Source organism: Ooceraea biroi, chromosome 8 (assembly GCF_003672135.1).
Source record: "Ooceraea biroi isolate clonal line C1 chromosome 8, Obir_v5.4, whole genome shotgun sequence".
NCBI classification, from domain to species: Eukaryota; Metazoa; Arthropoda; class Insecta; order Hymenoptera; family Formicidae; genus Ooceraea; species Ooceraea biroi.
The window spans coordinates 6,820,595-6,833,416 of NC_039513.1; the positions used below are offsets into that span (position 1 = coordinate 6,820,595).

Genomic DNA, 12,822 nt, shown 5'->3' on the forward strand with positions numbered 1-12,822 from the left:
AAAGCTTTGCTTCCAGCTTCCAGCGGGAAGGCGATGCAATAAACTGACATAGACTTCGGCAAATTGAACTGATTAGTTTCCGGTGCGATTAGCGTAGAAACTTCCGCGCGCGTATTATCTTTGTAGCCTTCTGCTGTGAACAAATTCGCGCAACTCGAACTCGGTAATATCGATTAAACAGCTGTAGGCGATATGAGTCTGGCGGCCAATTCTGGTGTTTCTGAATCTCGTCGGACCTTCCATGATCTCGCTGGATTTAATTGAATCTAGTAAGACCTCGCCAAATTTCGGCAAATTTTCTCGGAGCTTTTTGGACTTCTCGCCAGAACTTTGGCGAAATATTCTAGATCTATCTGATAGCTTTCTGGAACTGACACATTTTCACTCACGTTTCAACACGTTGCCGGTAATCCCGATGGGAGATACTCGTCGCGGTAGCTGCGAACGAGCAAGTAAAAAGACGAGAGAATGGATGAGAGCAGTGGCGATGCGATGGTGGATGCAAGAAGCGACGCAGAGGTGGGAAACTGGCATAGAACGGAGAACAATGCAGCACAATTTATTAATACTCTGGGACTCGTAGCGCTCTCAGGAGCAAACGGCGAAATAGATATGCCAGCGGCGAGCGAACGGGCCTTGTTACAGGCCTGAACAGAGAGTGTCAGGACAAAGCGTCCTGTGTAGAACGTACGGCGCAATCTGTGAGAAAATTGCGGTATGACCTAGTGCAAAAGATGTCCATTCTGCTGGAAACGTTACTTTTTCTGAGATATATACTGTACATTTACAGAGTTCTATTTTAAAAATTAATTGCAAAAGTATCCCAAGTTATACTCTTGTAGCTCGTGATTAAATGAAATTAGGATATGCAAATACATCAAGTCGTGACTGAATAAAGTCGATTGTAAATATACAAGTAAGCTTTATACTTGAAATTTTAGCAAATGTTTTGGTTTCATTTTCGCAGAATTTATAAAACCTGCTTACAGAAATATCAAAATATTTTAATCTTATTCGTTTCCTCTCTCCATCCTCGAGCTGCTCGACATTTTTCCCAAGGAAAAGACGATGTTCATACGGCCAAATACGTCAAAGGATCTGCTATTAAAAATTAATACGATAGAAGCGCGCAGGACAGTTTGTAAGATGCAATCTTACAGACATTCATCGTACATTCTCGCATGTTTTTAAGAGCTTTGACGTCTTGCCGTTTCCAATTTTTATAAAAGTTTCACAACTTGGCTCTGTACATATGCGCAGGACCAGGTAAATCTGACGCTAGACGATAACTGGAGTGAACTTAATTGTAACATCAGGATGATTCTTCCAGTGAGCTGAACGCGCTTTGATGGCGTACTTAAATACACTTTATTTATCGAGCCGTTTCCGTGGGATTCGGTACATAGCGCGGAGTCATAAGATCCAAAGAAGAGATAGGACGAGCGATTTATCATCCCGCGTCTGCAATAAGCTTCCGTTAAGGTGTGTACACAGTATAACCGAAATATTGTTCTAACGTGTGCTGAATCGCAAGAAATCGCAATTGATCATTTAAACTAATCTATTTCATCATCAGTTAATTTTACCGTTGGAACATGTATCAACGTTATCTTTTGTTAATGCAATTAATAGCCCTTACTGAAAGCACATGTTAGCAAAATTTCTAAATGATCGTTTTCAAGCTAAAACAAACATCGCTGTCACAGAGAAACTATTTACCGAAACGTTAACAGTTTCTCCGTGCAACCATTCGATCAACGTTCGCGTTAATCAAATAGAAGCGCATTTGGTCAGTGCTCGAAAGACAAGATAAATAGTGCCAAAGTACGCCTGCATTAAAAACCCAATAGTCAAACAGCGCGTTTCGTGCAACGTGCGTCTCTAACATGGCCGCAAATGTAAACTTCACCCTCCGCGCTCGAGAACGGCGTTTGCACAGTTTGTACGCGCCTTTAGACCGCACGTATACTTCCGCTGCTTCCGGTTCGTTTCGGGGTAGTAAACTGCAGGTGAACGGACGTGCATTGCAACGGAGGTGGAGCAGCAGGAAGAGGAGAAGGCGGCGAGGTACAAGCGTTCCGAACAACGCTAGATAACAGGCAAAGAGCTGGCGGAGTACGTATAGTTTGAGAGGGCCGCTAAATCAAACCGCTAAAGAATGTTTGCGGTGACCTGCGGGTTATCGTCGGCCATACACGGCGAAACCGGTGGCGTATCCGCGACATACGCGGGTATTCCCTGGGGATGCGCATAGTCTTGCGAGTTGTCATCACGTGGTAGTTAAGATTTAACGTCCGAAAGGAACATGAGCGCAAGAAGTTCAAGAATCGATCTCTGATCCTTTGCACATTTTAATCAGAATGTTAGAAGTAGTACCGGTGTTAGGGTAGGGCGCGGTAGGGCGATCGCCCATGGCGCCAGATCTGTAGGGGCGCCGCTAGCTCTGAGTAAAGCTAAAGGACAATTTTCTGAATTTTCATATGCGTGCATTCGTTTATATCCGTTTAGATTAGTAAAAATTGCTAAGTCTAAAAATTTTTATAATCTAACTACAGATTCATAAGCAGCGATATCGAAAATTCCCAAAAAGGCAGAAGTATTTTATTAGCGAATTTTGAAAATTTCAAAAATTTCAAAAATTTCACTACCGTTTCGAACCGGCAATGCCCTTTTTGGGCCTCTGTACAAATCTACTAATTGTACACAACATGAACGTTCTGTATGTATATACAGGGTGAGGCACTTAAAACAGGCCACCTGAATATCTCGGCTGTTATTGGTGATAGAAAAAAATGTGTCAGACCAAACTTGCATGGTTTCGAGGGACACATAATGTGTCTAAATAGTTTTTTATTAGGTGGACGCGTAGAGGTCATATAAAGGTCAACTTCGTTTTTTTAAATGGTATGGGTTTTACGTACCATCTAGTAGAGCGTTTGAAGATGCGCACATTGATCTACGGGTCAAAATCATTCAAGGTCACTGAAGGCTAAAATTTCTAAGTGCTAGAACTTTTTCATTTCTGAGTTTACGGTATTTTCAATAACGGAGAACTCTAGGCAATATAAAAAATATAGATATCAAGAACTCAGAACTTCTCGGAAAAGAAAAAATTTCAAAGGGCTAGAACTTTTTCATTTCTGAATTTACGGTATTTTCAATAACAGAGAACTCTAGGCAATATAAAAAATAATGATATCATCAACTCAGAACTCCTCTGAGAAGAAAAAAGTTTTTAACTCGAGAACTTTTTCATTTCTGAATTTACGGTATTTTCAATAACAGAGAACTCTAGGCAATATAAAAAATAATGATATCATCAACTCAGAACTTCTCGGAAAAGAAAAAATTTCTAACGGCTAGAACTTTTCCATTTCTGAGTTTACAGTATTTTTAATAGCAGAGAACTCTAGGCAATATAAAGTAAATTATTTTCCCATGGGCGCCATAATCTTGCCCAGGGCGCCAATGTTGCTAAAACCGGCACTGGTTAGAAGCGTGACAAACGCTTTAGAACTTGATAATTGACTATCGAGAAACAATAGAATTATCCTTCCGTAGATTGAATCGCCAATTCTTTCTGTAAAAAATTCACTGAAAGAGGAGACTGCTCGACTACCTCTAAGATGTAAATGCAAATGTATCATAATAGAAAACGTGTCTTTTTCACTTATAATCATTGCTTTTATTATATTTAATAATCGAAAATTATTCGTAAACGTCAAAATAATTTTCTAACTCGCGCATAATCGCTATCGAAAAATGACAAAATTAATATTTATTATTAATTTTGTCATTTTTCAAAAATTAATTATTCCGTTCAAAATTGCCAGCTTGGACATTCATATTTGGGAGTATCTTTACGTCCGCGCGCACGTCGTCTACATTCTTGACGAGGACTTGCCAGCGATTCGTGCGCTTCATCGATGAAACACATCAGTTTCATCCGCGGGCTCCATCCATTTTCATCCGGAAAGGACAGCTTCATTTTTTCTATTTCAACACGAGGACTCTCGGATCGAGAGTTCTCTTATCGTGACATCCCATCGCAACGCGAAATTCATGCGTGCATACGCAGGCACGAATCGGAATCGCGTGCAACGCGCCGATGGAGTATCGCGTAAATTGCATCGCAGGCGCATTCGTGGCGCGTGCGGCGACCCGCTCGCTCCGATTCACGTCGCTCGTTCACGAGGATGTCTGTGCACCGCAAAATCCTCGATCGCAGACCGGCTCTCGTTACGTAATGCCGGCCACGTACTGCCGATATCGTTGCCGCGATCCTCTATTCAACGTCGCCGCCACTGCCGTCACGCAGCCGCGTATACGTTAGCATTACGTTATGTGTGTGAAGCGGCGCGGATAAAACCGTTCCCTCTCTGATTTCTGCCGCACTCGATGATGATACGCTTAAATATTTGATAATGCTGAGTTAAATTCAGATGACACTTGGCGACGCAAATCCTAAATGGCGCTAAAATGCAGAAATCGTCGCGACGCAATGTTCGGTTGATCTTAAAATATTTATGTAAAGCAATATCCTTCGTGATATTATCTTTTAACAGCGTTAAAACGAGTGACATCTCATATCTGAAATTTATAGCGCGATTATAAAATATTTAGGGATTCTATGGACGGAAAAGGTTTCTGCAAACTGTTTGTGCCGAAATTATAATACTTCCCCAGCATTACGCTAATTGTCGGTGAAATTACGTGCGATATTTATTCAAATTGTAACGGATATTTTTAAACGGATTGACGCTTCGCGTTTAATAACACATCGGGGAAATATCGATGATGGAAGGTAACTGAATTATTATAGCCGAAAAGAGAAGAACTCTTTGTTAAAAAATGATAGTCAGATGTAGCGCATCATTGATGTCACTTTTTTGCAATGTTGATTGATTGCCAATCCTGTATGAATCACGAACGCAAAATTCGACCCGGTGATGAGTTCGATATCGACAGTTTGACATTTAACGGCAAAAGGAACATCGAGAAATCATTCATCGAGTGCGAGCAAAACAGAAAAGATAAAAGGGAAATATGAAACGCAGCGTAGAATAAATAAAATAATAGATAATACCGTGTGTGTTTCATATCAAAAACACACATGTGGCGTTTGCAAAAATCACACACGAGTGAAGCTACATTTTTGCAGTTTTATAATCTTTTATGGAGGACTTCCGTTTTCGGTGCTGATCAGAGTGACACACGAAACATAGAAGGATATTTAACGGTTTGGGGAAGGCGAAATAGAGAGAGGTGAAGGAGAGAGTGAGAGGAGGAGAGAGAAGGAAGGTGAGAGAGTGTGTGAGAGTGGAGGTGGGCTTGAAAGAAAAGTTAATGGTGAGCGAGGGTGACAATAGGAGAGAAGGAAAGAGTGAGAGGTTAGGCGCGGAGATTGGGGCATAGATTAGATAAAATTGAGAAGGGAGATAGAGGTGACGCGGTGTATTAGGCGCAGACTAAGGAGATAGAAGAGGGGATAAAAGGAGAGGCATAGAAATAGAAAGATAGAAAGGAAGTTATAGATAAGGGAGTATGGATAAGAAATTAGGTGCGATAAAGAAAGAGGTAAGGAGGGCAAGCTTTGGAAGCGTGGAAGAGATGTGGAAAAGAAAAAGGGAGGATACGTTAGAAGGATTAGAAGGAGGAAAGGAGGGGATTTTTAGGGAAAGTAAGACGCCGAGATCGCCGGGAGGGAAGGAAGGAGAGGCAGAAAGGACGAAGGTAGGATATGAGGGAGGCTGGAGAGAAGGATTAAAGGAGTTGTTTAATGAACTAAGAGAGGAAATAAGAGGGGACCTTAGAAAAATAGAAGAGGAGGTAAAGGGAGAGATTAGGGAGCAAGGAAAAAAGATGAGAGAGGAAGTAGAAGAATTGAGAAAAGAATTGAAGGAGCAGGAGGAGACAGGAAGAAAAGAGAGACAGGAAATGAAGAGTAGGATAGATAAGTTGGAAAAGGATGTGAAGGAATTAAAAATAGAGAATGTAGGTGAGAAGGGGGAAGATATGCGGGTAGAAGGGGTTAAGAGGGATGGTCTAGAAGATAAGGTAATAGAGCTAGAGAGAAGGATGGAGATAAAGGATCGAGAGGAAAGGAGGAGGAATGTGGTGATGAGAGAAGTTGAAGTGAAAGAAGGGAAGAGAGTAGAGGCGGTAAGAGAAGTGTTGGAAAGGATAGGGGCGAAAGGAGAGATGGTAGAGTGCAGAAGGATAGGAGGAGATAAAGGAAAAGGAAGGGAAAGAATTCTAGTAAAATTAAGTAACGAAGAGCAAAAAAGAGAGGTGATGTTAATGAAGAAAAATCTAAGAGGGAGAGAAGAGAGGATAATGGATGATTGGACTTGGAAAGAGAGAAGGATGAGATGGAAGTTGGAGGAAATAGCGAGGGAAGAGGAAAAGAATGGGAAGAGAGTGTGGATAGGATATGGGAAAATTAAAATAGATGAGAAGTGGTGGAAATGGGATGAGAAAGAGGAAGTATTGACAGATGAGAGAGGGAGATTCAGATTAGGAATTCAGGGGGAAGGGGAGGACAAGGACAAGGAAGTAAGACTGAAGATATAAGAATAGAAGGGGGGGAATTTATGGGAGAGAGGAGAGGAAGGGAGAAGGGGAAGGAAGGATGGAAGGTGGCCTTTTGGAATGTGGCGGGGTTGTTTAACAAAGATAAGGAATTTTGGAAAGGTTTAGAAGAGTGGGACGTGATGATATTATCAGAGACGTGAGCAGATGAAAAAGGGTGGCAAAAAAGTAAAAGATGTTTACCTAGTGGATATTATTTCCACTAGTAGAATATGCTCCCGCAGTTTGTCGGTTAAAACCCGGGACACCCTATATATGGGAAGCGCAGTTAGCTAAGAGAAAAAATAAGAAGGGAAGAGCAATGGGAGGGATGGTTATGAGAGTAAGAAAAGAATTGATAGAAAGAGGATTGAAGGTGGAGAAAGACAAGGAAGGGATAATGATGGGAAGAATAAGTTGTGACAATGAGAAATGGAGAGTAGTGGGAGTTTACGTAAAAGAGAACATAGAAGAAGTCTTAGAGGGAATAGAAGAGTGGTAGGAAGGGGGGAGGGAAGAGATAAAAACTATAATTGGAGGAGACTTTAATGTAAGGACGGGTAAAGAGGGAGGGAAGATTACAGGAATAGAAGAGGAGGAAGGAGAGAGAAGGAATTCGAAGGATGGGAAAATAAATAAAGAAGGAAGAGCGTTGATTAGTTTTATGGAGGAAAGAGGATGGAGCATATTTAATGGAAATTGTAAGGGAGATGAAGTTGGAGAATATACATTTACGGGAGGGAGAGGGTGTACTGTAATCGATTATGTAATGGGAGATAGTGAAGTCAGAGAAAGAATAGCGGAGATGAAGATAGGGGATAAGATAGACTCAGATCATCAGCCGATAGAGGTCATGATAAAAGGAACAGGGATGAAGAGAAGGGGAGAGAGAGGTTTGGAAAAATGTTGGAGAGGAGTATGGAATGAGAAGGGAAGAAGGGAATTTAAGGAATGTATAGATACAATAGAGATGAGAGAGAGGGAGATAAGAGAAGATTGGAGAGAGATGGAAGAGAGGTTCAAGGAGGCGATGGAAACTGCAGAGAGGAAGATAGTAAGGAGCAGGAAAAAGGGTGATGAATGGTGGGACGAAGAATGTAAGAAGAAAAAGAGAGAGGTAAGAAGAGAATTAAGATTGTGGAGGAAAGAGAGAGGAGATGAGGAGAGGTATAGAGAAAGGAAGAGGGAATACAAACAATTAATTGAGGAAAAGAAGAAGGAATTAAGTGATAAGTGGGAGAAAAAGGCAGTGGAGGTGAGGGGAGAGAAAGAGGTATGGGAGATAATAAACAAGGATAGGAACAAGAGGAAGAGAGTGAACGATGGAAAAGTTATGGAGGAGTGGAAAGAACACTTTATGAGATTATTAGGAGAAGTAGAAGGAAGAGTGGTTAGGGGGATGGAGGGTAGAGGAGGAGATGAGGAGGAGGAGATAAGTAGAAAGGAAGTAACAGAGGTTTTGCAGAAATTGAAAGAAGGTAAGGCAGTAGGAGAAGATGGAATTCCAAATGAAGCATGGAAATATGGGGGGAGGAAGTAGAGAATTGGGTATGGAATTTTATTAATAGAGTATGGGAAGAAGAAGGATGGCCGGACGGATGGAAGGAAGGGGTGATTGTGCCTATTATGAAAAAAGGGGAAGGGAAGATAGTGGAGGAGTATAGAGGAGTGACATTGATGACAACAATCTATAAGATATATGTGATGGTTTTAGCGAACAGGATGATGAAAGAGCTAGAAGAAAAGAATGTTTTAGCGAGGAATCAAATGGGATTTAGAAAAGGATTAGGTACACTGGATAGTATATACAGGGTGTTTCCAAAAGGTTTGCTCAAACTTTAACCACAGATGCTACGTATCAAAACAAAGCAAAATGTCCATATAAACATGGGTCCGGAAATGCTCCCCTTCTGAGATAACACAAGATAAAGTCACTTCATAGGCTTCTTTGGCTCAATTACTGTAGTAATGTTGTTTTTTATTTCGTCGCGGAGAAAACCTGCGCCAGGTTCGATCCCGGCCTTGGGGGAGCGGGGGATATGGGGATTTTTATCACTCTAAGAATCGAGGAGTGACGCCCAGTTGCGCACAGAATAAATCGGACACAACAGGTTTAGTGAATCGAACACGGACCCAATCGGACACAATAAGAAACGGACACAGTGATAATCGTACACAACGCTAATCGGACACAATGCCAATTGCGCACAGTAGGAAACGGACACACAGTGGTTGCAATCGGACACAATAGGAAATGGACACACGGTGGTTGCAATCGGACACAGTAGGAAACGGGCACACGATGGTTGCAAACGGACACAGTAGGAAACGGACACATGTTCCGTGACAGTTTTCCTAACCTGGAAATGTTACTTGTAAGGACTTTTCTATTTCTATTTCTTTATATGGAGTAGCGATGGTACCATGCTTACTTTGCGCATACGTGCGATATTTAATAAATTTAGAAAGCATATGCTGAGAGTATATGAAGCGAGGTTCCACGCAAAGCAAAGTTCTACATTGTAACTTCCACACAGTACTTTTGGTCACCCCAAAGTTTTGTTATTTTTTTTATGTGGAAGAGTACTAGGTGACGGGCGAAGCCCGTCTCCTCGTGCTCTTCCACTCAAGCATATACTTTTCTAGTATAAACAATTAATAATATTAAAGAAAGTTTATACTGGGAAAGTATCCACACTGTATCCACGCATGTACTTTGCAAGACAAAGCAATGTTTACTCTACATCTAATTGTGACTCTTCCTTATTAGAATGAAACTGTCACGGAACATGTGTCCGTTTGCAACCATCGTATATCCGTTTCCTACTGTGTCCGATTGCAACCACTGTGTCCGTTTCCTACTGTGTGCAATTGGCAACCACTGTGTCCGATTGCCACTGTGTCCGATTAGCGTTGTGTACGATTATCACTGTGTCCGTTTCTTATTGTGTCCGATTGGGTCCGTGTCCGATTCACTAAACCTGTTGTGTCCGATTTATTCTGTGCGCAACTGGGCGTCACTCCTCGTAGGCGAGGACGGACTTCACGGCGTTTTCGTGAGAGATTCCGGTGTCCCTCCGCCACTCGCTCGAGGCAGGCGACGACGGGATTTTTAGAGTGGTAACAATCCCCATATCCCCCGCTCCCCAAGGCCGGGATCGAACCTGGCGCAGGTTTTCTCCGCGACGAAACAAAAAAAACATTACTACAGTAATCGAGCCAAAGAAGCCTATGAAGTGACTTTATCTTGTGTTATCTCAGAAGGGGAGCATTTCCGGACCCATGTTTATATGGACATTTTGCTTTGTTTTGATACGTAGCATCTGTGGTTAAAGTTTGACCAGACCTTTTAAAAACACCCTGTATATTATAAACTATTTAATAAATAGACAACTGAGTAAGAAGGGAGGAAAATTAACAGCCTTGTTTATAGACTTGAAGGCGGCATTTGATATGGTAGATAGAGAGGTATTAATAAACGCAATGAAGAGAAAGGGAATTAGGGAGGGGTTAGTAAGTAGAGTAGAAGAAATAATCAGGGAAACGAAGAGTAAGTGAGGGTGGGAGGGGAAGTGGGAGATAGTTTTCGGACGGCGAGAGGGGTAAGACAAGGGTGTCCATTAAGTTCGATACTATTTAATATATTGATGGCAGACTTGAAAGAGGAAACGGGGAAAGTGAAATGGGGAGGAGTAAAAATAGGGGAAGAAAGAATATATTTATTGGCGTATGCTGATGATGTGGTTTTGTTGTCAGAGGAGGAAGAGGGGATGAAAAGTATGTTAGTGAGAATGGAGGGATATTTAGAGAGGAAGAAACTAGAATTAAATGTGGAGAAAACGAAAATAATGAGATTCAGGAAAGGAGGGGGAAGGATGGGGAAGAAGGATTGGAGATGGAAGGGGAAAAGATTGGAGGAAGTGAAGGCTTTTAGATATTTAGGCTATAAATTGCAAAGAAATGGAGGACAGGAAGAACATGTGAAAGATAGGATGAGAAGAGCGGCGATAGTTATGGGGCAGGTTTGGAATATAGGTAAGAGAAGGTTTGGGAAGGATTGGGAAAGAAGGATTTGGCTGTTTGATAAGTTAGTATGGACGGTGTTGGGATATGGAGTGGAGATATGGGGATGGAAGGAGAGGGAATGTATAGAAAGACTGGAGAAAAGATACCTAAGATGGATTTTAGGAGTGGACAGTAGGACGCCGGGGTATTTGGTGAGAGAAGAGCTGCAAAGGGATAAATTGAGGGGGAGAGCAGGGAGAAGGGCATGGGGATTTAAGAGAAGGCTGGAAGAAGAGAGAGGAAGTGAGTTGGCGAGGAAGTGTTGGGAGGAGTTAAGAGAGAGAGAGAGAGGAGGGGTAAGAGAGGAGAGGGGTGGGAGAAAGAAAGAAGAATGCACTTTGAGGATAGAGGTATGAAAATGGAGGAACTAGAAAGAAGGAGAGAGGAGTGAGGTTGGGTATATGAAGAGATAGAGAAGAGGGAAAGAAAAAGGCAAAAAGAGGAAAGATGGGAAAGGATTATGGGGTCGAATTATAATATAGGTGGTATAAGATTGTTAAAGGAGAGGGAATTCCGGGGTATTTAAAGAAGGGGTGGGGAGAGAGTAGGTGGAAGAGGGTAGCGAGGTTCAGATTAGGAAATGAGGTGAAAGAGGGAAGATACTGGGAAGGAGAAGAAAAGAAAAGGTGTAGATTATGTGGAATGGAGAAAGAGTCATGGGAGCATATATGGGAAGAATGCAGGAGATTGGAAAGTAGGGGGAGGTAGCTGGCAGGGTGCGGTGAGTTGGGTGTTAGGGCAAGAAGGGGAGGGAGAAGGGTGGATGAGAGAATTGGAAGAGGAAAGAAGTAGGTGGTGCAAGGAAGGAGGGGAAGATGGAGTGAGTGATGGTATGAACGAGAGGGGTGAGAGAGAAGGTGAAGATGGGGGGGGAGAGAGGGAGGAGAGAAGGAGTAGTGGTTTAATAGAAATAATATATAATAAAGGCAAGAGGAAACGGAAGTCCAAAAATGGGTGTGTGTGTGTACACGAGGGGTGCGGACGTGCACGAATGCCTGGGTGTTTGTGCAAGTTCGCAAGGAATAAGTAGTGTAAGTTAGTTGTTAAGTTAGTTATAATGTAGTGTAAGTTAGTATGTAAGGAGAATTGTAACCTACGGGAACAATAAATCATTATCTAATCTTTTATAGCGTTTGATACTTGCAAAATCATAAAATTACAAGATTCTATTCTATTGGTCAATCCCGGAAACATTTTTAGAAACCGTATGTGATTTCAGTGGACGAGACGGGTTAGTCACAAAAAAGAAAAAGAGAATATGCTCAGTACTGAAAAGTCACCGCTCGAAAAACAAGGATCGTTTAGCGCGGCGTGAGGAACGACACCGACGTCGAAACGTTCCCTTCGAGCGAGGTTGCACCCTCGCTTTTATATCATCTGCTTTTGCACATTTATCGCTGCAATCTCCACGCGCGCTGCAACCGCGAAGAACAACCACGAATGCAGAATGTAATTTTGTGTAGAAACGCCCGCAAAAAAAGAGAAAATTATAAAATCCTGTCCACGAAAAGCTTCAGCTAAATTTAACTGACGCTTGAAAATCAAAGTAATTATCGAGGAACCGAATCCGGCCACAACTCCGCATGGACGAATTATTTATCTCCCTATCCGATGAAACAATTTGGATCGAGAATACGACATCGCTAACAAATTATAGTGGTCGCTGGTCATAAAATCTATCGTGGTTTCGATAAAGCGCGGGACAGGCTATCGCGTGACCCATCGTGCATCTAGATAGTTAGATAGATGATGTTCGTCCCCAAATTTCTCTTTGCGCACGTTGATTGAACTCAATTTCCGACGCATTAGCCTCGATTGGTATCGCCATTTCCGCTGGACAGCGATGTAACATAATTAAATCGATCACGGGCCTGTTTATAATTAAACGTAGTCGTTGCATTATTGACATTGCGCAATTAATTGACCAATAATGGTCATGCCAGCGGCACCGTGATAGTCCAGCTTCCTGGTATCGACGGATACTGCCACAATAACGCAAGCTTTGCAATTTTTATAGTGTTCTACGTGCGACACTGCTGTGCGAGCCGCTTGGTAATGGGTTAATGCATTTTTACCGAGATCTGCTAAGGGAACGACATTGCTGCATAGCGTTACGCGTAAAAAATTAAATTTCCCTGGGAAACGCCACCGCGAGTCAGAAATAGTGCCTTCGTGTTAACTGGATCG

General features: G+C 42.1%; 3 protein-coding genes across 5 annotated transcripts in view; 2 read left to right on the forward strand and 1 right to left on the reverse strand.

Annotated features, from left to right (window-relative positions):
* The window catches only part of LOC105287853 (furin-like protease 2), a 279,497-nt gene that overhangs the window by 22,000 nt on the left and 244,675 nt on the right, over positions 1-12,822 (reverse strand). The window lies entirely within an intron of this gene.
* Positions 3,753-6,929, forward strand: LOC113562400 (uncharacterized protein PF11_0207-like). The gene has a single exon (XM_026971832.1). The coding sequence runs from the start codon at positions 5,545-5,547 to the stop codon at positions 6,571-6,573; it is 1,029 nt and encodes a 342-aa protein (XP_026827633.1). The 5' UTR covers positions 3,753-5,544; the 3' UTR covers positions 6,574-6,929.
* On the forward strand, positions 7,058-9,082 carry LOC113562401 (golgin subfamily A member 6-like protein 22). Its single transcript, XM_026971833.1, has one exon. It carries the CDS (start codon positions 7,235-7,237, stop codon positions 8,108-8,110), a length of 876 nt encoding a protein of 291 aa, XP_026827634.1. The 5' UTR covers positions 7,058-7,234; the 3' UTR covers positions 8,111-9,082.